Raw genomic sequence first — 26,584 nt, 5'->3', positions numbered from 1 at the left:
GTCTTTTGCTAGGTTACATTTTCGCACTTGTTATCATTTTGATTTTTGTTCTTATGTTGTTATGAGCCTATGGAACGGCTATTTACTTGAATCTATGATATGTATGACTTTGGGATTGGCTGAGAAAAATAATGAAGTCATAAATGGCTGGAAAATTTGGTAAACACAAAGGGCATGCTGGCCAAATTTACGCTCGAGGACTAGAGAACTATACTTGCAACTTGAGTAAGGGTTAAGAGTGATTACTACTTGAACCATCTAGGGTACTTGAGTCTTCTTGTTCCGAGGTATATAAGTAAGGACTTGGCCGAACTTGTACCCTTGAGAAATGCAATAATGATTGCTCGAAGTATGTTTTCCTTGTACTTTCAACTCGCATGACAATTTCAAGTATAAATATTACAAAGTTTTACTGTTTAAAAAGGCGAGCAAGTGTTTCACGACTACTCTCCAAGTGAATTCCAATTTCTTGATTTTTATTGAACGAAACGTCTAAGTTTCGAATCTTAGTCATGTTTCAAAGTTCTCAAACTGAGTTTTATCGCAGATTTGGACTCCGAACCCGGAGTATAACCTGAAAGTGATCAGTAAAGGCACTATATCTTTTGGTGAGTGCTTTCAAATACCGAATTGAACTTGATACTTGAACTTGATATGTGGCCAATATGATTACATGTTATATACGTGAATTGTTAGGGCAAGAGTGTACTTTATCGCACTTGCCCTTATGTGAAATATACTTGTTTATTGTTGCAATTGACTCGATATACTTGTTTATGATGTGCGCACTTCCTGGAATTCCAAAAACCCTGCGGCAAGTTACTCGAGTCGAGCCGGCAAGGGCTTGATCGATTGGGTAACGAACCCTGGGTCTCTTGATTGTCGAGTGGAGTGATACCTCATCGACTAATCGGTATACTCAAGTATTACCACCCGTGTTTCTTGAGGATTTTGGGCCCAGTAGGGGGTTTGAACGGTGGACGGAGAGTCGTTTAAGTGGTGCTCTACTGGATTGGTTCCTTTACTTGAAAGTTGACGGAGTGTCAACTACTACGTGATCAAGCTTCTGGTAATGCAATGGGAATTTGGCTCCTGAGAGCCATCCGTATCCTTATACTTTGGAATGATTATTGCTTATTGGATTATTGACTCTTCTGAAAAACTTTTACACTTGCTCATTTTGAGACTGCTACTTGACGTGTTATGACTCACTTTTATGAACTCTTCATGCTCGTTACTTTGCTGTATCGAAAACTTGTACTTTTCAAATGGACAATTTGTTATTTGGAACCTCACTGGGCTTTTAGCTCATTCTACGCTATTTGTTTTCCTTACAGGGGGTACGAGCGAGACGTGAGATATGTAAAGACTAGCGTAGACTAGTTGTTTTTGACTTTTGACTTGTACTCGCGCTATTACTCGAATAGAATGTTTTGTATCTGGATTGTATACACTTTGAACCAGTTTGGGTATATTGAGGTTTTGTATCTTGATTATGCATCAATGTAAATTATAAGCTTAAATTGTGGATATTATTTATGGTCTATGGATGTATGCATGTGATGCGAGTGAGTGAGTCCTGGCGAGAGTTGGGCAGGCGGTCCGCCGAACCCTTTGGTATGCCTTAGGGGGAGGTGAGGCCGTCACAAATTTCACTCAAACAAGGCAAAATCTAAGGTTAGAGTTGAAAATTTCTATCTTGTTTTTCCTCTCCTAAGTTCAGCCAAGATGGAAGAAAAATGGAAGATAATGGAGCCAAGAAGAAAATAAGAAGGAAAGAAAAATGCTTGGTCAAAATTTCCTATACTTCCGACAAGTGTCACCACAAGAATAATTCTCATTTTTTCTTTCTTTTCTCTCTTTTCCTTGGTCCAAAATTTCAACTGGCTTGAGGATATTTTGAGGCTGATTTTTCTCACTTAATAACAAGGAGATTAAGGTAATAAAGTAGTGTTCAAGTGGTGCACTCAATCGGTAACAAACGGTGCACGTCGGTTCAAGCCATTTTTCCTTAACTCGCGCGTTTTTGTGTTTTTACTTATAGTTCATTCACTTATTATTAACACTTCTAATCACACACTTTTCTTACCTAATACTCATTTTTATCCACCAAATTTAGTACACACACCTCACCAAGTGATTACACTACCAAAATGCACCAAAGACACACCAAAAACCCTAGTATGCAAAAAAAACCCTAACATATGCCCGTCCTTTAAAAAAATCATAAATTGAGTTATAAATATCAAAAATCCATAAAACTTGACCTGTTAAAAACTAGATTTCAAATACTAATAATCTTTAGAAGACACCTCAAAGAGATTCAGTTCATAAGTTGGTCCAAATTGAGCCATAAGCTACTACAACATTCCTATTGTTACTTGTGCAGGGCAGAATTATCAGTCAACTTTGCAAATTTTTTGGAATTTATAGAGATTGAATCAAACCCTGAATTTTACACCGTAGGAAGCCCTATGAGTCTATTTTCAAACGCAATAAACAGAACTCAATTCTGACTTTCCTATACGAAGTTATAGCCAATTTCCGAAATCTGCGCATAACCTCCTGCGAAAATTTCTAGATTTTCTAACAACTTGAGATTATGAAACTTTTCTTAACAAAATTCACTCCCTTGGCTCAAATTCAACCATTAAAACAACCAAGAATCTAAGACAAGTAAGTTCAAATAAGAGCTATAAAGACAAGTAAAATTTCAGGGCCTTATAATGGGTCAGCTAATTCTGCGTATGAGATTTCAACTTACGGGAGGCATACGCAATTACTTTTCCATTTTGCATTAACACACACCCTAAACCATCCTTTGAAGCATCTGTAATAAACCATGAAAACATCTCCTCTGCTCGACAATGCTAATACAGGTGCCTTGGTCAAACACTTCTTCAGCTCCTGGAAGCCTTTCTCGCATTTAGAATCCCATATGAACTTGCCATACTTCTTAGTCAACTCGGTTAAGGGTTTCACAATCTTAGAAAAGTCCTTGATAAACCGGCAGTAATGCTCAACTAAACCTAAGAAACTCCGAATTTTAGTAGGGTTTTTTGGTTGTTTCCACTTAGAAACAACTTCTACCTTAGTTGGATCCACAGTAATTCCTTCCTTAAAAATTATGTGACCTAGAAAGGCTACTTCTTCCAACCAAAACTCACACTTATTGAATTTAACAAAAAGTTGGTGCTCTCTCAGGGTTTGTAAAACAATCCTCAGGTGCTGTTCATGATCTTCTCGAGACTTAGAATACACCAATATGTCATCTATGAATACTACCACAAATTGATCCAAATACGGTTTAAAAACATGATACATCAAGTCCATAAATGCTACTGACGCATTAGTTAACCCAAAAAGTATAACTGCAAATTCAAAGTGCCCATATCTCAAATTTAAAGCGGTCTTAGGCACATTTGCTTCTAAGATCCTCAACTCGTAATAGCCCTATCTCAAATCCAACTTGAAAAATACCACGACCCCTTGTAGCTGATCAAATAACTCATCTATGTAAGGCAAAGGGTATTTGTTCTTAATAGTCACATCGTTCAAGCCTCGATAGTCTATGCATAACCTCAATCTTCCATCTTTCTTCTTAACAAAAAGCACTGAAGCTCCCTACGGTGAATCACTTTTTCTAATAGAGCCTCTTTCTAATAAATCTTGCAACTGCAACTTCAATTCTTTTAATTCAGTTGGAGCCATCCTGTAAGGCGTCTTAGAGATAGGCGCCGTCTCCGAAGCTACATCAATTTTAAACACTATTTCTCTCTCTGGAGGCAACGTTTCTAATTTCTCAGGAAAGACATCGAAAAATTCTTTCACTACTGGCACACTTTCCAACTTCACCTTATCCCCAAGTGTATTTATAAGAAATGCTAGATATCCTTTAGCCCCACTACTTAACAATTTCCTAACTCGAATCCCCGAAATTAGAGCAGACGACGCTAGTCTACCCCTCACATTTAACTTCAAAGTTGCTTCCCCCAGGATGCGCAATTCTACTAATTTCATCTTACAATCCAATTGAACATGGTATCGACCTAACCAATTCATCGCAAGTATCACATCATATCCCTTAATTGTTAGACTCATTAAATCTGTCAACAATTTTCTCTCACCAACCCAAATCTCACAATTTCTATAAACATTATTAGCAATAAGGCACTGGTTCCCCGTAAGAGTCTTAGCTTCCAAATCAAAAGGTAAGAAATCACACTTTACATCTATACCCTTCATAAAGTTAGGATCTACGAATGAATGGATTGCTCTGGGATCAATTAAAACCCTAGCTAAACGATGAAAAACGGGAATTGTACCTTCCACCACTATGGTTGGATTAGGGATTTGCTGGTTGTCTAAGGCATAAACCCTAGCTGGCACTTTTGCTCGGTTTCCTCCGGCACTCGACTGCTTTGAAGTGGACCTAGTAGGCTACTGAGCATTTCCTTCTTCCTTAGAGTCATTAGGGCAATTCGAAATCTGATACTCGGCACTACCACAGAGCAGACACTTTTCCTGCTTTCACCAGCACTCGGCCTCGGTGTGGTTAGACTTGCCACAATATCCACAAGTCACACGAGGAGTCACGGCCTAACCAGCTTGAGAATTCCCTTTTTACTGATCTCGCTCACTCTGATTTCCTTTTGGCGGGGCTCCCCTTGATGTAGCTCCTCCTGATTTTTCGGGCACCCTCACTCCTCTAGCCCCTCTTCCCATTTTAAGGGGTTGGGTAGACTTCTCGGACTATCCAGGGACATTGCTTGGATTACCCCTCTTTCTAGCATGAAAGGTTTTGGATTGGCACTTAGCATTCTCTACCCTCTATATCTTATCCAAGCCATCCGTAAAATTGGTAATCTGGGCTGCTGCTAAAGACTCTTGAATGTCTATATTTAACCCTTGAATGAATCTCCTTATCCTTTTGCGCTCCATGACCACTAGCTTAGGGAAAAATTTAAAAAGTTTGGTGAACCGTTCCTCGTACTCGACCACACTTAGCAACCCTTGTTTCAACCTAATAAAGTCGTCCTCCTACTTTTCTTGTATCATGGGCGGAAGGAACTTGGCGTTAAACTCTCTCTCAAAGTTTGCCCAAGTCTAGGGAGTTTGTTCTGACTCCCATTTCACCCTAACAACATTCCACCATGAGAACGCAGCTCTGTCGAACTGGAAGGCAACGAAGTTCACCTATGACGATCCCACTTCGCTCTAGAGCGTACCCCAACGTTTAGCAGACCGCCTGCTCAACTCTCGTCAGGACTCACTCACTCACTTCAAGAAAACAAGTTACAATCTAAAAAGTAAAGGAAACAACAGTTCCCAAGTTTGGAACGGACATGTACATTCATTTCTATTTCAATCATTCATACATATCCGAATATAACAAAACATTCAAGTTCTAGTTGTACTTCAAACCCTAATCGAGCACTAGCGCTAGAAGAATTACAAAAGTTAAAAGTCTAGACAAAACTAGCTTTTCCAGCTTCACGCCTAAACTCGTACCCCCTGAAAGGAAAACAAAACTAATAGAGTGAGCCAAATTTCAGTGAGGTTCCACATCTTCATGCAGACCTAAGTAGCAAGTTGGTCATTATACAAAACTTGAAATATCAAAGTAGCGAGTATAAAAATTCATGAAATTAAACAATAGCGCTATAAGTAACAAATTGACTAAATATACAACATTTTCAAGTACAATGATACATATGGCTATCAAGAGCCAAATTTCCGTTGCATTACTTGATCCGAACCCTTTGACACTCCGCCAACGTTTAAAGAAGAAAAATCATGACCGTAGATCTACACTTTACACCAATTTCAATCCACCGATCAACCCCCTACCGGATCGAAACTCCAAATTAAGAGTGATGGTAATACTCGAATATACCGAATTCAGTGGACCATATTCAAAGGATTACACAATAAATAGTACCTATGGTTTGCCAGTCTCATCGACCAAGCCCTTACTTGCACGATTCGACTGACTCACCAATAGGGTAAGGATTCCAGGTAGTATTCAAGTTATACACATGTATATCAAGTCAATAATAACCAGTAAACAGTAAGAAATCACATTATGGCAAGTTCGATAAAGTACATCCTCACCCGTTCAAACAAGTAATGTATTTCTTTCAAATATCAAGTTCTATCATGCACTTGAAAACACTCACCAAAGACTAATTTCTTTTCAAGACCACGCTCAAGTTCAACTCCCTGGCTGGAGTCCAAATCTACAATAAAATACCGTTTCACAGTTTGAAATCAATTAGGATTCCAAATACAGGAGTTTCACTTAAAGAAAATCAAGTAAATAAAACTCGTTTAAATAGTACTCAATTTACTTATCAAACTCTAGAAAATTCATGCTTGCTCGTTTGATTTTGATAAAGAACCGATTAAAATGTTTAAGTTCGCAACTTGGCGGAAGAAACTATAAAATCGTGTTTAAAGTGGCCATTACTTTGTTTTTGAGAAATATATACTTTTGAGCAAAAATTTTAGCTTATAAGTCACCCACAAAATCAACTTAAGTATCTCTACATAACTAAATCCCAAATCAAACCCAAATCACATCCCTATTTCCGTTTCACTCACTTATCACACGAAAGAAAAATCGGGCAGCTTTTCCTTTGTGTTTACCTAATTTTCCAGCCATTTCAAGGATTCATTTTCTTCTCAAATCAGCCCAACTCAATCACCACAAGTAAACATACAAAGGTAGTTCTTAATCTAGGCCAAAAACCACCCAATTATAGCCATTTATAGCAAATAATCGTCCAATATCAAAGCTGGAAATTTCTTTGCAAAGCTATAAATTCATCTTTTAGTGTTAAAAAGTCACAATCATGCTACTAATCACCTCACAAATTCCATATCAAAGCTCCATACCAACACAAGATAGTTGGACAACATAACTCAAGGCTAAAATGGCAAAACCCTAGATGAAAATCCACTAATCTACACCAAAACTAGAAGATCATCCATAATATTCCAAGATTCATGCCATCTACACCATATTTAGCAAGAATAAGAAAGAGAATGGAAGTTGATAAACTTATACCTTCCAAAAATTCTTGAAAAGTGAAGAACCAAGCAATTTCTCCCAAAAAACTCACCACTCCAAGCTTCCAAACTCCCTTGGTGCAAGTTTAATCGGTTTAGATTTTTGTGGTTTAACTCAAACAAGGCTAAATCAAGATGTAGTTGGAAGTTCTCCTCTCTTGTTTTCTCTCCAAGAGTTCGGCCAACATGAAGGAAAAAATGGAAGAAACTTAGCCAAAAGGAAAGATAAGATGGAAAAAAATGTCTTGGTCAATCTCTCCTTGGATTGCCGACACTTGTCGCTCAAGATTTGCTTTCTTTTTTCCCTTTTCTTTGGTCAAGACTTTCGGCTGAATGAAGTATTAATTTATGGCTGATTATATGAAATAAAAACAAGGAGATTAGGGTAAGAAAATAGTGGTCATGTGGTGTATTCAATCGGTAACAAACGGCGTACGTCGGTTCAAGTCTATTTTCTTTAACTCTCTCGTACTTGTGTTCTAACTTATGATTCACTAACATGTTATTAGCACTTCTAATCACACACTTCCTCTTACCAAATGCTCACTCTTAACCACCAAATTTAGTACATACATCTCACCAACTAATCACACTATCAAAATACGCGAAAACCCTAGTTTACTCTAACTATAAAAGTAAAATTAAACTCTCGATTCTAGTATTTATTACAACTATTGAGAGAGTAAAATTAGTAGAAAAAGAAATTTATAAATTGACTTATTCAAAATAAGAGAATTATAAGGAAAATATAGGTGAATTTCCAAGTCCTCACACTCTCTCCTCCTTAAAAGAGTTTCGACCTCAAATTTCATACATTTATTCATAAATAACTCAGGGAATTTTTTCTTGCATGTCCGTTTCTAACTCCCTGGTCTCACCATAGCCAAACTTTTAGCCAAACAATAGAAAACATGAATCGTACCTTCTACCACTTTAGACGGGTTAGGCACTTGCTGGTGGTCTAAGGTATACACTCTGGCAGGCGCTCTGGGTCTACTCCCTCCTACATTTGGTTGTTTAGGGTTTGACCTATCTAACTGTTGAGTCTCACCGAAGAGAGGACAGGTTGCAATCTGGTGTTTAGTACTACCACACCATAAACATTTCTGTACCTTTCGCCAACAATTACCCTCAATATGATTGGTCTTTCAACAATATCCACAAATGATTGATGTTTGATCTCCTTGTGAGGCATCTCTCAGTTGTCCTCTTCCACCTGGGGCTTCTCTCGGAGTAACTTCCTTAGATGCCCCCGAAATTCTCACACCACCAGCTCCTCGACCCACCTTAAGGGGTGGCATACCTAGATCACCTTGTTCCTGCCCTTGATCTCCACTAGACGCACCTTTATTTATTGCATGAAAAACCTTCACTTGTGCCCTTGTAATTTCTATTCTCTGGGCTTTCTCAAGAACTTCGGTGAATTTATTAATTTGTGCCACCGCAAAAACCTCCGGTATCTTTACGTTCAACCCTTGGTCAAACCGCCTCACCCTTCTTTGCTCCGTAGCTATCAATTCAGGAGCAAATTTGATAACTTGGTGAACTGAGTCTCATACTCAAATACACTTAAGCCTCTTTGACGTAGCCTAATGAAATCGTCCTCCCTTTTTTCCTGGACTATTGGTGGAAGATATTTCTCATTAAACTCTCGCACAAAATTCAACTAAATCTACTTAACCTTAATTACATTCCACCAAGTTTTGGCTGGTCCCTCAAATTGGAATACGGCAAATTTTACCTACCTTTCCTCCGTGTAATTCAAGGCGGCGAAAATATTGATCATGGTTTCCAACCATCTCTCTGCTCCTTCAGGGTCTGGCCCTCCAAGAAACTTGGGAGGAGAAAACTTTTGAAACTGCTCTAAGGTCCTATCTTCCCCTATTTCAGGGTCCCTTGACTGATTGACAGGGGCTTGACCCTACTGCTCTACCAATCAAGCTAAAATATTAGTCATTTGCTAGATGGCCGTTGCTACTTGATTCCCTCCTTCAAACCTAGGTTCAGGTTGCTGCTCCGTCGTCACATTTCTCTCTTCTCTCTGTTCTTGTACTTGTCTAGCCCCACGTCCATGGCTAGAACTACGTCCTCGACTAGTTCGACGTCCCTAATTTCGCCTACCCTCCATGTCTCTTTCGAAAAATAGACTATATAGGTATAAGCAAAAATAAGGCAGCTATAAAGCTCGATATAAGCATTTCCAAATCATAAAATGAAAATAATAGAGCACATTTAAAATAGCATATTTTCTTTATATACATATCATAGTAATTCACATATCAAGTCATGAAGTACTTTACATATCAACCTAACAAAATCAAGTACTTATAGTAACCAAAGGACATAGAACAAAAGTGTACGCTATATACATCAATCGTAACACGTCAATATCAAAAGTAAAACAAGAAAGGTGACGTGTCATCCCAACCATCCTATACTATGTCCTAACTACCTTGCACAACCCTCAAACCCTAGATCTCGAACTTAGTTTGTCACTGATCCAACCGACTCTACCACCTCTTCAGGCGCGACTAGCTCCTGAGTCACTAAGAGCTACGTTCCCTTGACCTTCGCCATCCAGACTTATTCAATGTCACTGGTGATATCAACTTCTCATAAAGGTATCAACTCTTTGATGCTCGGGTACAAGAATCCGAAAATAGGTCAATTCATCACTCGAGCTGGCAAGGCTCAAGCAAAAATCAACCACATTTGAGATTCCTACCCTACATATCTAATTTTCCTCAATAATAGAGATTCTTTCCACACTTACAGGTCAATTCCCATAGTCTGAGAACCCTTTCCCGACATGAGTTCAAAAGAGCTCTGATACCACCTGTGACGACCCCATTTCGCCCTAGGCCTTACCTCAGGATTTAGCGGACCGCCTGCCCAACTCTCGCCAGGACTCACTCATTCACTTCAAGAAAACAAGTTACAACCTCAAAAGTAAAGGAAAAAACAGTTTCCAAGTTTGGAATGTACATGTACATTCATCTCTATCTCAATCATTCATGCATATCCGAATATAACAAAAGATTCAAGTTCTAGTTGTACTTCTATTCCTAATCGAGCACTAGCACTAGAAGAATTACAAAAGTTAAAAGTCTAAACAAAACTAGCTTTTCCAGCATCACGCCTATACTCGTACCCCCTGTAAAGAAAACAAAACTAATAGAATGATCCAAAACTCAGTGAGATTCCACAACTTCATGCAGACCCAAGTAGCAAGTTGGTCATTATGTAAAATTTGAAATATCAAACTAGCGAGCATAAAAGTTCATAAAATTAAACAATAATGCTACAAGTAACAAATTGACTAAATATACAACATTTCCAAGTATAAGGATGCAGATAGCTCTCAAGAGCCAAATTTCTCATTGCATTATTTGATCTGAACCCGTTGACACTCCGCCAACGTTTAAAGAAGAAAAATCATGACCGTAGATCTCCATTTTACACCAATTTTCATCCACCGATCAACTCCCTACCGTAACCGAACTCCAAATTAAGAATGATGGTAATACTCGAGTATACCGAATCCAGTGGACCATATTCAAAGGATTATACAATAAACAATAAATAGTACCTATGGTTTGCCAGTCTCATCGACCAAGCCCTTATTGGTTCGATTTGACTAACTCACCAATAGGGTGAGGATCCCAGGTAGTATTCAAGTTATACACATGTATATCAAGTCAATAGTAACCAGTAAATAGTAAGAAATCACAATAGGGCAAGTTCGATAAAGTACACCATTGCTCGTCCAAACAAGTCATGTCATGTATTTCTTTCAAATATCAGGTTCTATCATGCACTGGAAACACTCACCAAAGACTTATTGCTTTTCAAAACCACGTTCAAGTTCAACTCCCTAGCTAGAGTCCAAATCTGCAATAAAATACCGTTTAACAGTTTGAAATCAATTAGGGTTCAAAATATAGGAGTTTCACTTAAAGAAAATCAAGTAAATAAAACTCGTTTAAATAGTACTCATTTTACTTATCAAACCTTAGAAAATTCATGCTCGCCCGTTTGATTTCGATAAAAAAGCGATTAAAATGTTTAAATTCGCAACTTAGCGGAAGAAACTAGAAAATCGTGTTTAAAATGGCCATTGTTTTATTTTTGAGAAATATACACTTTTGAGCAAAAAATTTTAACTTATAAGTCACCTACAAGGTCAACTTAAGTATCTCCACATAACAAAATCCCAAATCAAACCCAAATCACATCCCTATTTCTGTTTCACTCACTTATCACATGAAAGAAAAATTGGGCAGCATTTCCTTTGTGTTTACCTAATTTTCAAGCCATTTCAAGGCTTCATTTTCTTCTCAAATCAGCCCAACTCAATCACCACAAGTAAACATACAAAGGTAGTTCTTAATCTAGGCCAAAAATCACCCAATTGTAGCTCATTTATAGCAAATAATCGTCCAATATCAAAGCTGGAAATTTCTTAGCAAAGCTGGAAATTCATCTTTTAACGCTAAAAAGTCACAATCATGCTACTAATCACCTCACAAATTCCATATCAAAGCTCCACACCAACACAAGATAGTTGGACAACATAAATCAAGGCTAAAATGGCAAAACCCTAGATGAAAATCCACTAATCTACACCAAAACTAGAAGAACATCCATAATATTCCAAGATTCATGCCATCTACACCATATTTAGCAAGAATAAGAAAAAGAATGGAAGTTGATAAACTTATACCTTCCAGAACTTCTTGAAAAATGAAGAACCAAGCAATTCTCCCAAGAAATTCACCACTCCAAGCTTCCTAACTCCCTTGGTGCAAGTTTAATCGGTTTAGATTTTTGTGATTCAACTCAAACAAGGCTAAATCAGGATGCAGTTGAAAGTTCTTCTCTCTTGTTTTCTCTCTAAGAGTTTGGCCAACATGAAGGAAAAAATGGAAGAAACTTAGCCAAAAGAAAAGATAAGAATGAAAGAAATGTCTTGGTCAAACTCTCCTTGGATTGCCAACACTTGTCGCTCAAGATTTCCTTTCCTTTTTCCCTTTTCTTTGGTCAAGAATTTTGGCTGAATGAAGGATTAATTTAGGGCTGATTATATGAATTAAAAATAAGGAGATTAGAGTAAGAAAATAGTGGTCAAGTGGTGTACTCAATCGGTAACAAACGGTGCACGTCGATTCAAATCTATTTTCCTTAATTCTCTCGTACTTGTGTTCTAACTTATGATTCACTAACTTATTATTAGCACTTCTAATCACACACTTCCTCTTACCTAATGCTCACTCTTAACCACCAAATTTAGTACATACACCTCACCAACTAATCGCACGACCAAAATACGTGAAAACCCTAGTTTGCTCTAACTATAAAAGTAAAAATAAACTCTCAATTCTAGCATTTATTACAACTATTGAGAAAGTAAAATTAGTAGAAAAAGTTATTTATAAATTAACTTATTCAAAATAAGAGAATTATAAGGAAAATATAGGTGAATTTCCAAATCCTCACACTGTCTCCTCCTGAAAAGAATTTCGACCTCGAAATTCATACATTTATTCATAAATAACTCAAGATATTTATTCTTGCATGTCCGTCTCTAATTCCCTGGTCTCACTATAGCCAAACTTTTAACCAGACAATGGAAAATATGAATCGTATATTCTACCACTATAAACGTATTAGGCACTTGCTGGTGGTTTAAGGTGTACACTCTGGCAGGCACTCTGGGTCTACTCCCTCCTATATTTAGTTGTTTAGGGTTTGACCTATCTAACTGCTGAGTCTCACCGAAGAGAGGACAGGTTGCAATCTGGTGCTCAGCACTACCACACAAAAAACATTTCCGTGCCTTTAGCCAACAATTATCTTCAGTATAATTGGTCTTTCCACAATATTGTTGACCTTGGTCCCTAACTTTTGATGATTACAAAACAAATGGATGTTGCTAACATCTCCTCAAAGGTTTTTTTCAGTAATGAAACAAATCAGGTTCAAAGATTAAGCACATTTGAAAAAGACAGAGTATGCTGAACCTGTCGGACGCTCAAGAAGACAGTACCGGACGTCCGATAATCATTGCACAACTTCGGACGCATGCTTCGGACGTCCGATAGGATCTTTCGAAGTCGACAAAACTATCGGATGCTGAATATGTCTCTACCGGACGTCCGATAGAAACAAGATAATTTCTCAAATCTCTTTGTTTGCTGTCGGACGCACAAAAAGCTTGCATCGGACGTCCGAAAGAATTGAAGAAAATCTCTTAAACTCACTGTCTGCTGTCGGACGCATAAAACAGGGCTATCGGATGTCCGACACTCCAACGGCTAGTTGACTCTTCAGCTACTATCTATCCGTTGGAAGCACTAATGAGGCATTTTCTTGATCCTATATAAATAGTGGTTGGTTAGATACTTCAAATAACTTTGGCACACTGAAGATACAAAAGATCTAGAGTGATTTTAGTGAAAAAATACTCTTCAAAGAAGATTTGTAGTCTTAGTGGTGTGAGGTTCATTGTAAGCTTTTCATTTGTGAATGAATTCTTCATGAGTGTAGCTCTGTGAGGGTTGTCCTGAGGGATAGTAAAACGTCCTGGCTTGACCGAGTGGAGTTCGGGGCAAGGAGGAGGTGAACCTTCCTTTGTACACAAGAGTGATTGTAATTCATCAACTTGAAATAGTTTGTTTGAATTAATCTACAAGCTCAAGAGGAGCTGGGTAGTTAATTGGTTTGCAATTCTTTCCCTTTTATTTATTTATTGTTATATTGTGATCTTTAAATTGCTTATCGATTGGCTTTTCAATTGGTTTTTTTCGATCCTTACAAATATCCACAAAAGATTGATGTTTGATCTCCTTGCGAGACACCTCTCAGTTGTCCTCTTCCACCTGGGGCTTCTCTCGGAGTAACTTCCTTAGGTGCCTCCGAAATTCTCACACCACTAGCTCCTCGACCCACCTTAAGGGGTGGCATACCTAAATCACCTTGTTCCTGCCCTTGGTGTCCACTAGACGCACCTTTCTTTCTTGCATGAAAAGCCTTCACTTGCGTTCTTGAAATTTCTATTCTCTGGGTTTTCTCAAAATCCTCGGTGAATGTATTAATTTGTGCCGCCACCAAAACCTCCGGTATCTCTACGTTCAACCCTTGCATAAACCGCCTCACCCTCCTTTGCTCCGTAGCTATCAATTCAGGAGCAAATTTTGATAATTTGGTACACTGAGTCTGTGAGGCCCCAGTTCGTTCTACGTCAAGATATTCATTAAATGGGCGGTAACGTTTGGTTTTGGGAGTATTTCGGAAACCCTAAGTTGGGATTAAGATTTAAACCCTAAGTTCCGGTTAAGATTGAAAACCCGTTTTTCTACATTTTCTTTATTAGAAAATTCCCCAGATAATTTTATTTGAGTAAATAGAGTTTTTAGATGATTTTTCTAGTATTAGTTAGTTTTTGAGGAATTACGAACGTATATCGGACGTGGGACCCACTAGTGCGAAAAGTTCGGAAAAATTCGGCCAATAAGGTTAAGTTTCGGATACTGTGTAAAATTTATCGGGTGTTAAGAGATAAGTAGAGTGTGTGAAATGATTGATGTGAGAGAGAAAAGAAAGGATAGGAATGCATTAATGGTGGTGACAAGTGTCACCATTTCATTGGAGAAGACTTATGAATTACTATTTCATTTTTTTTGACTTTTGACCAAGTTGTTAAATATCTTCAAAAATCACCAAAATTCACCATTTTCTTTTCCCTCCATGGCCGGCTCTCCCTTGGGCTAAGAAGAAAGAAATACTTCACCATTTTAGCTTCCATTTGGTTCATGCTTCCAAAAACAATTGCCTAGATTAGTTTCTACTCCATAAAATCTTTCTAGTTGGTGTTAGTGGTTGATTTGGTGAAGCTTTTTGGAAGAGCTAAGGTGTCTATCATCTTCCTCTCTCTTGTTATTAGGTGAGTGATGCTTCAACCTTTCCCCTACACCTAATGATGGTTATATTATGCTTAGAAGTGGCTTGAGTGTTGGAAAATGTGATTTATTTCTTGATTTGAAGAGTTTTGGTGAAGTTTTCCATTTTATGATGAATTTTCTGGTTTCATATGATTTTGATGTTTTGGACTAGTATGATGGTTGGTAATAAGGGGCTTTGGCTCTAGTAGGTGTGGATTGTTGTTAAATGCAACCAATTTTGGAATTGGAATGAAATGTGAAAAGTTAGGGTTCTTGAACCCCTATTCTGTCCGAAATTTTAGGTCATAGCTAGAGGCCGAATTGGCCTTGGCTCAAAACATGAAAGTTGTAGGTATTGATGAGGTTGAAGTGCCTGCAAAATTTCAGGGAATTTGGAGTAGTATAGAGTGAGTTATGCCGTTTTTACTGTTGCTGTTTTTGGTGAACAGAATGTCCGAACTGCAATAGTAATCGTTTGTTTTCACTGGAATTGGTTTGGATTTTGTTGTTGGTGTCTTCTGATGAAATGTAGCTGGATGTCTTAGCTATCATATGCCTTTGGAATTTCGGCATTTGGACTTGTATAGACTGAGTTATACCGATTACAGTTTTGTGTGTTTTGCAAACCTGTTTTGGTAATTCTGGTTTAGTATTTTGCATATTTGACCTAGTTGTGTTAGGATTTTGACTGAGTGACCTTCTACAGTATTGTAGCCCTGTTTCTTAGCTTCGAAACGGTGGGTCTTACACCCCATCCGATAACCGTAGTGAATTTGGTGCCATTACCGCATATTGAGGTCACATACGGTTTGTGATTCTGGTACGTTTTTGGAAAGTTTATGGCTGGAACTTTGGCTTCACATTTGACTGAGTTACAAGCTGTTTGGACTTCCGACCAAAACACCAAACTTATAGCCCTATATCAGAGCTTTCTAACGCCCTTGGAATTTCATGAATCGGATTTATAAAACCTGAGATATAGCCGAGCAAACAAGGCCTGCCCGTGAAAATGACCAGAAATCTGTTTTGATCCTGATGACCAATTTCCGTTCCGAATTTGGGTTGCCGACCTTCATGAAAGTTGTTCCATTTGGAATGAACTATCTAACTGCCAATTTTCAACTCTTTTGACCATGTGTAGCATAGAAAACAGTTTGCACTCAAAACTGACCATTTGTGCATTTGCCAGATTTCGTAAGTGATTGTGTTTGGTTCATTTGGGACTAAAGCCTCCAGTTTCAGTTCTGGATGTCTTCATAACAGTTGTTGTTCATCCTTTAAGCTTCGATATGGCGTCTCATATGCCTTAATCCGATATTCGTAGCTCAACTTATGAGTAAACTAGAAACGAGTGTCAAATCTGCCGTTTCTGCTAACGGCCGTCTCCGTTTCCGTTCGTCATATTTATGTGCGCGCGTGCCGTTTTTGCCGTTTTGCTTGTTTTAGGCACGATAGTAGCCGTTTGCGATATTATGTGACACAATCTTCTATTTCAGACGGTGGTGAGCTGGGCGGAACTGGTGGGGCCCACTACTAGCTGTTCATTTCGATCCGACTTCGTACTTTTGCTATTTCAGTTTCTGAGTAAGTATTCAGGCCGGTTTTGTGTGTTTTCTTTGCTATGTGTTTGAGATATGTGAAAAGGGCACTTAGGCGAGGGTGTACTTTATCGCACTCGACCTAAACCCTAATTTGAATGTATAATTGTACTTGGCATATGTATATGAACCTTTTGGAACCAAAACCCTTGAGCTTGTGGCTCGGGGCGACTTTCGAATAAAGTTTGTGAAGTTTGCAAAGTTTGTGATTTTGAATAATTTTGTGAAGTTTGTGAGTTTGGGGCGAACTCTTGACCTGGTTGGACTATTCGAGCCGGTAAGGGCTTGGTCGAAGGCAGTCCAACTTAGTCTGAGGTCACCAAGTTTGTAGGTTCATGTTATGAACCAATTTTGTGAATCCGGTTCACCGAGAAGGTGACCAAGTTTGTGGGTTCATGTTATGAACCAATTTTGTGAATCCGGTTCACCGAGAAGGTGACCAAGTTTGTGGGTTCATGTTATGAACCAATTTTGTGAATCCGGTTCACCGAGAAGGTGACCAAGTTTGTGACCCGAGCTTGTGACTCAAGCTCAAGTTTGTGATTTCGTTCGCCTGGGCAAGTTTGTGAGGTGACTGGCCAGTAAGGGTGATAAGGTGTCGGTGGGTGTACAAGTGAAGTTCTACGGACTATTTTTGCGGTCGACGGAGTGTCGGCAGGAGATCATACATGGCACATGAATTGGCTTTGGAGCCACCCGTATCCTTATTATGTGATGTTACTTTTCTGCTTTTGCTTTACTCTTATTGTGTAATTGTTGCTACGTGAATTTATGCTTTCGCCCCTGTTTACTTACTAAGCATATAGCTTACCCCTTTCCTTTTGTTTTCCTTAGCAGGGGCCGACGCGGGGACTTTTGGCTCGTATACTAGTATAGTTAGATTGGCTTGTAATAGTTGAACAGTTAGGATGTTTGTTTTTGTTTTGGTGGTTTATATAAGAACCCTTCTTAGGGTCTATCTTCTGCTGGTGGTGGTTATAGTGTATTAGAGTGGTTTGACTCGAGACTCCTGAAGTTTTTTTTTTGGGATTGTATATATTGTGTATAGTGCTCTTGTGATCTATCTCGTTTTATTGCTTTAAGTTTTGAGTCCTGGCGCGAGCTAGGCAGGCGGCCCGCCGATACCCTTGGGTTCGCCCTTGGGAGAAGTGGGGTCGTCACAGAGTCTCATACTCAAATACACTTAACCCTCCTTGACGTAGCCTAATGAAATCGTTCTTCCTTTTCTTCTGGACTATTGGTGGAAGATATTTCTCATTAAACTCTCGCACAAAATTCAACCAAGTCCATGTTATCTGCTCTCTCTCCCACTTAACCCTAATTATATTCCACCAGGCTCTGGTTGGTCCCTCAAATTGGAATACGGACAAATTTACCTGCCTTTTCTCCTTGTAATTCAAGGCGGCGAAAATATTGATCATGGTTTTCAACCATCTCTCTGCTCTTTCAGGGTCTGGCCCTCCAAGAAACTTGGGAGGAGAAAACTTTTGAAACCGCTCTAGGGCCCTATCTTCTCCTATTTCAGGATCTCTAGGCTGATTGACAGGGGTTTGACCCTGCTGCTCTACCAATCAAGCTAAAATATTAGTCATTTGCTAGATGGCCATTGCTATTTGATCCCCTCCTTCAACCCTAGGTTCAGGTTCTGCTCCGTCATCACATTTCTCTCTTCTCTTGGTTCTTGTACTTATTCTTGTACTCGTCTAGCCCCACGTCCATGGCTAAAACCACGTCCTCGACCAGTTCCACGTCTCTAACTTCTCTTACCCTCCATGTCTCTTTCGAAAAATAGACTATATAGGTATAAACAAAAATAAGGCAGCTATAAAGCTCGATATAAGCATTTTCAAATCATAAAATGAAAATAATAGAGCACATTTAAAATAGCATATTTTCTTTATATACATATCATAGTAATTCACATATCAAGTCATGAAGTACTGTACATATCAACCGAACAAAATCAAGTACTTATAGTAACCAAAGGACATAGAACAAAAGTGTACGCTATATACATCAATTGTAACACGTCAATATCAAAAGCAAAACAAGAAAGGTGACGTGTCATCCCAACCATCCTATACTATGTCCTAACTACGTTGCACAACCCCCAAACCCTAGATCTCGAACTTAATTTGTCACTGATCCAGTCGACTCCACTACCTCTTCAGGTGCGGCTGGCTCTTGAGTCACTAGGAGCTACGTTCCCTTGACCTTCGCCATTCAAACTTATTCAATATCACTTGTGATATCAACTTCTCATAAAGGTATCAACTCTTTGGTACTCGGGTACAAGAATCAGAAAATAGGTTAATTCATCACTCGAGCTGGCCAGACTCAAGCGGAAATCAACCACATTTTCCTACCCAACATACATATCTAATTTTCCTCAATAACAGAGATTAATTCCACACTTACAGGTCAATTCCCATAGTCCGAGAACCCTCTCTCGGCATGAGCTCGAAAGAGCTCTGATACAACTTGTGACAACCCCATTTTGCTTTAGGGTGTACCCCAGGGTTTAACGGACCGTCTGCCCAGATCTCGCCAAGACTCACTCACTCACTTCAAGAAAACAAGTTGCAACCTCAAAAGTAAAGGAAACCACAGTTCCCAAGCTTTGAACGTACATATACATTCATTTCTATCTTAATCATTCATACATATCCGAATATAACAAAAGATTCAAGTTCTAGTTGTACTTCTAACCCTAATCGAGCACTAGCGCTAGAAGAATTACAAAAGTTAAAAGTCTAGACAAAATTAGATTTTTCAGCTTCGCCTATGCTCGTAACCCCTGTAAGGAAAAGAAATTAATAGAGTGAGTCAAAATTCAGTGAGATTCCACAACTTCATGCAAACCCAAGTAACAAGTTGGTGTAGACAGCAAAAAACTTTAATTTTTATTTTTATTTTTTGGCTTTATTTTTATTATTTATTCTTGTTCTTATTTTATCTTATGTTATTTTAGTTGATTAACTTTACAAAATGATAGTTAGTATTTATTTTCGCTTATTTTCATAAATTAGGTTCATCATTTTTATTTTTAAAATATTTTACATTAAATTTCTGAAAAGGGAAAAAATTGTCACAAAAAATTCAAAAATTTGTTTTAGGTTCAATTTCTTTAAAATAAATGAAAATTTTGCAATTAGGAATTAACTTTTTTGTTTACCTAAATTGATTTTGAAAAAAAAATATAATAAATAAATAAAAATAAGAAGATAGGTGGAGGGCATGCATTTTAGACAAGTGTGTTAGGGAAACATTAAACAAGTGTGTTAGGAGAACATTAGGCAAGTGTGTTAGGGGATTATTAGACAAGTGTTTTAGGTTTTAGCACAACACATGTAACGGGAGGGGGTAGGTGGCAAGACAAGTGTTGAGTCTATGAAAATTTGAAGGAAAAACAAACAAAAGAAAGTAAAAAAGGAGAGCTAGCGATGGAGAAAGGAAAAAAGGAAGCAAAAGGAAGAAAGCAAGAAAGAGCTACGGGCTTGAAAAAAAACCAGAAAAAAGCTACAAGGACAAGAGAGGAAAAAGCAGCGAGAGGGCAAGCAAGGGAGGGGGAGGAGATCAGAAAGGGAAAAAAAAAAAGAAAGACTACGGGCTGAGGAACCAAGAAAGTTGGGAAGAGAGCTACGGGCAAGGAAAAGAGACAAGCGAGGGAGGAGAGAAAAGAACTGAGAGAAAGAAAGAAAGGGAGAAGGGAAGAGATTCTGGTGAGAGCAAGATCAAGGTAGTGGCAGCTGAGGAACCAGAAAAGGGAGAAAGCAGCAAAGAAAACGAACAAAAAAGAAAAAAGAAGGAAGCTGCGGGGCTGGAAAAGAGAGGGAACAAGAAAAGAGGATTTCGGTTGAGAGAGAGAGAGAGAGAAAAAATCTGGAATAGAAAAGGAAAACTAGAGAGAGGGCTGCGGGGAGGAGAAGAAAGAAAGAAAGAAAGGATGAAGAGATCAAAAGAGAGAAAAGGAAGAGAGATCAGAAAGAGAGAAAAGAAACGAATGAAAAGCAGCAGAATTTTTCGCAGCAGGGCTGATTTTCAGCCATCTTTGAGCTCGAATATCTCTTCGATCTTTGCTTATTTTAAGAAAATTTCAAGTTCTACACAAATTAGGGAGTTAGAGGGAGAAGGTTTTTTCAGAAATATTTCACAGAAAACATCAAAAAGTCTTCTAATTTTCTCCCCAAAACCGTAGCTCTGGTTGACTGATAGACCTGCGATTTGTGCAAAAATCCTGTAGGAATCATCATCTGTTCTTTCTTGTTGCTTTAGCATCATTCAGAATTCGTTCCCAGGTAATCATGGTCCCTTTCTATATCAATTTAACGTATTTCTTACAAAAATTGGAGCCCACCATGCGTGAAATGTTGAGTTTTTTTGCTGGGTTCTTGAAACATTTCCCTCCACTTTGCTATGATGGGTTTCAGATAAGTTTATTGCCAAATATTTCTTGTTTTTCTTGGTGAGTCCTTGATGATTGAATGGTAGAAATAAAATCCATGAATCACATGACCTTGTTAGCTTCCTGTTTGTTTCGGATAGCTCGTGTATATGTGAGAATAGAAATTGCAAAAGAATTGTTGCTGAAGAAGAAAGCTGTCTTCGAAAGATGCATGCAAAAAATTCTGAAAATTACACTTTAACCCCTTAATTTTTGTCTAATGCTACTATGGCCTAGAAAATTGGAAAAATTAATCAATTTTGTACCTTTAACATGTTATTTTTCTTTGATATGATTTAATGTGATTTTTGGATAGATTTTTAGTGAATTTAGGATGAAATTTGAAGGTGTAATGATTGTTGATAGATTTATAGTTTTGATTTGGATTTTAGTAAAATTTTGGGTAATCTTTGTTGTTTAATTATGGCAAATGGGTTTTCATTCATTTTGTGAAGTTTAGCATTTGGTTTTAGTATGCTTCATTTTAAGCCTTTAATTTTATTTTTAATTTAGACCCTTAATATTTGTAATAATAATAATTTGACCCCTCAAACTTCTTTAATTCTTTCAATTAGGTCCTTGCTTGTTTAATTTGTTGAATATGGGTTGTTTACTTTCATTTGAATTCTTTGATTGATTCAATTTCGTGTTTATTTCCATTTCTTGTGATTATTTGTTAATTAAAGTGATGCCTTGTCCTTTTTCTTTGTTTTGGAGGGTAAATAAGAAAATTTTATTTCATTAGGTCACCAATTCAAGGGAGGTACAGTCTACTCCTTTATTTTGATTTTACTTGATCCTACGTGCTCCTATGTGATTTAATGTGTGTAATTGCATGCCTTTTTTTGAATGTTTTCTTTATTTTATTTATTTATTCACTTTATTGGTTTTAATTTTGTATATTTATTTTAATTTAATTTTTGGTTATTTGGAGGGCAATTAAATGCCAAAATTATAATAGTTAGGTTATTATTTTATTTTATTTCATTCTTTACCACCTTAGATTGTAATTAGGGCCCCCAAATATAATAGTTAGGTCTTTATTTGCTTTATTTGCTTTGTGTGTTTTGCATGCTTATGTGTTTACGTGTTACTCGCTTTCTTAGGATCTTGCATCTAGATATCATACTTATGTGCCATGTGCTATATGTGATTTATGTGTTTATTTACTTTTATCATGTTTTATATGATTTATTTTTATTACAATAAGTGTATGACGTCACCACACTAGTCCAACGCTAGTTGTGGCTCTTTTTTCCGATTTCTCACTAGTCCAATGCTAGTAAGAACTTATAGACATGGGCTAATCTAACGCTAAACCCTTAGGAACCATCCACGTGTTAGATCATATTTGTGTGACAATCACTATATTTTCATGCATATTTTCTACTTTTTAGAGTTTTTTCATTTTGCACGACATTTCCCTCATATATATGTCCCTTATCTCATATTTCCCCTATATGTGTATCCCTTATCCCATATCCCCACTATATGTATATCTCTTATCCCATATTTCCCCTATATGTACATTCCTTACCCCTATGTGTGAAACATGACATGTAGACTTGCATTCCATTTAAAAATTAGAACTATATTAGATCATTTGCGTGATTAGATAGGGAAACACCCCTCGTATATGGGATATGAACGAGTATGCCTCTCGAACCTTAGCACGCTCGTATTCCCTCTATTAAAGTGAAAATTAAAGTCACGAATCTTAGTTCTCTGCACCCGTTATGATGCATTCCTTTAGGTCATGCATATTTGTATAATTATTTTTTTTTTCTTTCCTTCGAGTATCATATTTTTGCATATTCATAACCTCTTCAAAGAAGTCACTCTTGGGCATCACAATTAAATGTGATTTGCACCAATTAAGTTTTGAAGAGATATTCCGACCCCCCAATATCCTCCTAGGTTTAGGTTTTGCATTCATATAGTGACATTCAAATGTGATAAATTCTTAGGTTAAAATAAGATAATTTTTGACTAAATCACGCAACTAACTTTAGCTAGGTTGAAAGAGTGTCTTGGATTTTATCATTGCCTTCCCTTTCTTCAAATGTGACTCCCGACCTCTTTTCTCTTGATTTTCGCAGACTTGGAGTCGTTTAAAAAGGGTTTTCTCTACTTTTTCTTTAAAAATTCAATTTAGGTGATTTGGTAAACCTTAACTCTATACCAAATGGCGACTCCTATATTTTTATTAAAAATCCTTTTTAAACTTTTATTTTTGGATCAAAACCGTTGCACTTTTTAAGTCCCATTTAGGCCCATTTTCTTTATTTTCTAAAAATCAGAAAAATCATTTTCTTCTCAAAATAAAATCAAAAAATCAATTTCTTTATAAACCTGTAATTTTATTTAACATTTTTCATTAAAAATGGGGCGCGACAGTTGGTCATTATGTAAAACTTGAAATATCAAAGTAGCGAGTATAAAAACTCATGAAATTAAACAATAACGCTACAAGTAACAAATTGACTAAATATACAACATTTCCAAGTATAAGGATACAGATGACTCTCAAGAGCCAAATTCCCGTTGCATTATTTGATTCGAACCCGTTGACACTCCGCCAACGTTTAAAGAAGAAAAATCATGACAGTAGATCTCCACTTTACACCAATTTCCATCCACTGATCAACCCCCTACCGGGCCCGAACTCCAAATTAAGAGTGATGGTAATATTCGAGTATACCGAATCTTGTGGACCACAATAAACAATAAATAGTACCTATGGTTTGCCAGTCTCATCGACCAAACCCTTACTAGCTCAATTCGACTGACTCACCAATAGGGTGAGGATCCCAGGTAGTATTCAAGTTATACACATGTATATCAAGTCAATAATAAGCAGTAAACAATAAGAACTCACATTAGGGTTCAACTCCCTTGCCCGTCCAAACAAGTCATGTATTTCTTTCAAATATCAATTTCTATCATGCACTTGGAAACACTCACCAAAGACTTATTACTTTTCAAAACCACGCTCAAGTTCAACTCCCTAGATGGAGTCCAAATCTACAATAAAATACCGTTTAACATTTTGAAATCAATTAGGGTTCAAAATATAGGAGTTTCGCTTAAAGAAAATCAAGTAAACAAAACTCGTTTAAATAGTACTCATTTTACTTATCAAACCCTAGAAAATTCATGCTCGCTCGTTTGGTTTCGATAAAGAAGCGATTAGAACGTTTAAGTTCGCAACTTGGAGGAAGAAACTAGAAAATCATGTTTAAAGTGGCCATTACTTTATTTTTGAGAAATATACACTTTTGAACAAAAATTTTAGCTTATAAGTCACCCACAATGTCAACTTAAGTATTTCTAAATAACTAAGTCCCAAATCAAACCTAAATCACATCCCTATTTCCGTTTCACTCACTTATCACACGAAAGAAAAATTGGGCAGCATTTCCTTTGTATTTACCTAATTTTTCAGCCATTTCAAGGCTTCATTTTCTTCTCAAATCAGCCCAACTCAATCACCACAAGTAAACATACAAAGGTAGTTCTTAATCTCGACCAAAAACCACCCAATTGTAGCTTATTTCTAGCAAATAATCATCCAATATCAAAGCTGAAAATTTCTTAGCAATGCTGAAAATTCATCTTTTAACGCTAAAAAGTTACAATCATGCTACTAATCACCTCACAAATTTCATATCCAAGCTCCATACCAACACAAGATAGTTGGACAACATAAATCAAGGCTTAAATGGCAAAACCCTAGAAGAAAATCCACTAATCTATACCAAAACTAGAAGATCATCCATAATATTCCAAGATTCATGCCATCTACACCATATTTAGCAAGAATAAGAAAGAGAAAGGAAGTTGATAAACTTATACCTTCCAAAACTTCTTGAAAAGTGAAGAACCAAGCAATTTCTCCCAAGAAATTCACCACTCCAAGCTTCCTAACTCCCTTGGTGCAAGTTTAATCGGTTTAGATTTTTGTGATTCAACTCAAACAAGGCTAAATCAAGATGTAGTTGGAAGTTCTCCTCTCTTGTTTTTCTCTCCAGGAGTTCGGCCAACATGAAGGAAAAAATGGAAGAAACTTAGCCAAAAGGAAAGATAAGAAGGAAAGAAATGTCTTGGTCAAACTCTTCTTGGATTGCCAACACTTGTCGCTCAAGATTTCCTTTCCTTTTTCCCTTTTCTTTGGTCAAGAATTTCGGCTGAATGAAGGATTAATTTAGGGCTGATTATATGAAATAAAAACAAGGAAATTAAGGTAAGAAAATAGTGGTCAAGTGGTGTACTGAATCGGTAACAAACGGTGCACGTCGGTTCAAGCCTATTTTCCTTAACTCTCTTGTACTTTTATTCTAACTTATGATTCACTAACTTATTATTAGCACTTCTAATCACACACTTCCTCTTACCTAATGCCCACTCTTAACCACCAAATTTAGTACATACATCTCACCAACTAATCACACTACCAAAATACACGAAAATCCTAGTTTGCTCTAACTATAAAAGTAAAAGTAAACTCTCGATTCTAGTATTTATTACAACTATTGAGAGAGTAAAATTAGTAGAAAAAGGAATTTATAAATTAACTAATTCAAAATAGGAGAATTATAAGAAAAATATAGGTAAATTTTCTTATCCTCACATCACCTGCCTCTCCTCGGCATAATCTAGGGTGGCAAAAATCTCCACCATCCTCTCAAACCAATTTTCTGCTGCTTCGGGATCCGATCCTCCGTGAAACCTAGGTGGAGCGAACTTTAGGAACCGCTCTAGAGCTCTATCCTCACCCCTCTCTTGGTTTCTAGGTGGGTTGACCAGTTCAGGGCCTTGGCGCTCAGCTAGATGCTTAAGGACATCAGTTATGCAATTAAGGGCCGTAGCCACTTGGTCACCCCCTTCATTTCTAGGGTTTTGGTTCAGACCAGTCGCTAATCCCTCATCTCTCTCAGGAGTGCAGGGTTGTCGAAACCCATACCCACAACCCCATTCACGTCCTCGTCGATCCATTTAGCAAGATTCAAATGCATAATGAAAAGAGGAGAAAAATAAGCATAGAAATTTAAAATCATATGCAAGTTGCAAGAAAACTTGAAAGTCATGCATAATTCTTTACATAAACTAAAAGTCATATTACAAATCAAGAATTCGCAAAACAATTCAATAATGTCAAGTATAGGACACAAGCATCCAAGTGCCTCAAAATATAGGGGTACATGCAACAAAATATAAAAGGTCTCAAGGCGAGGATCACCCCTTCTAAGTCCTTAGCAAAATCAAAAGATCAGAAGACCACTAATCTAAGTAGATTGTACTAGTAGACCCCACATCCTCAGAAGGATCCTCCTCGAGCTCCTCCTCGGGCTCTATCTCCATGGCCCTATCTCCTCCTCATCAATAGGGGCAGCATCTCCAGGTCCTCCTCCACCGATGGCCTCCTCTATATGATCGGTCATGGTCCCACACTCCGCTAAAATACAATCCACACAGTCTCTCACCTCCTCCACAATCCGAATGAGGCGCCCATCGGTCGCCTAAAGCTAAGC

At 37.6% G+C, this 26,584-nt stretch overlaps 1 protein-coding gene across 1 annotated transcript; it reads right to left on the bottom strand.

Moving 5' to 3' along the window:
* Window positions 1-8,219: 8,219 nt before the first annotated feature.
* Window positions 8,220-26,048, bottom strand: LOC113774103. Its single transcript, XM_027318668.1, has 3 exons — window positions 25,689-26,048; window positions 8,817-8,992; window positions 8,220-8,565 (listed from the first exon to the last, which is right to left on the bottom strand). Exons 1-3 carry the CDS (start codon window positions 26,046-26,048, stop codon window positions 8,220-8,222), a joined length of 882 nt encoding a protein of 293 aa, XP_027174469.1.
* Between the last annotated feature and the right edge of the window lie 536 nt (window positions 26,049-26,584).

This window comes from Coffea eugenioides, chromosome 6 (assembly GCF_003713205.1).
Source record: "Coffea eugenioides isolate CCC68of chromosome 6, Ceug_1.0, whole genome shotgun sequence".
In the NCBI taxonomy this organism is placed as follows: Eukaryota; Viridiplantae; Streptophyta; class Magnoliopsida; order Gentianales; family Rubiaceae; genus Coffea; species Coffea eugenioides.
The sequence above is the reverse complement of the archived record's forward strand: the minus strand, read 5'-3'. Positions and strand labels throughout refer to the sequence as shown.

What these genes read in the sequence shown, in the direction of transcription:
- LOC113774103 (XM_027318668.1), bottom strand. Translation starts at nt 26,048, where the DNA reads ATGGATCGACGAGGACGTGAATGGGGTTGTGGGTATGGGTTTCGACAA. An exon ending in ATTATGCCGAGGAGAGGCAG is followed by an intron (nt 8,993 to 25,688) that starts GTGATGTGAGGA and finishes GTAGAGCAGTAG; the next exon opens with GGTCAAGCCCCTGTCAATCA. An exon ending in TTGAATTACACGGAGGAAAG is followed by an intron (nt 8,566 to 8,816) that starts GTAGGTAAAATT and finishes GGAGCAAAGAAG; the next exon opens with GGTGAGGCGGTTTGACCAAG.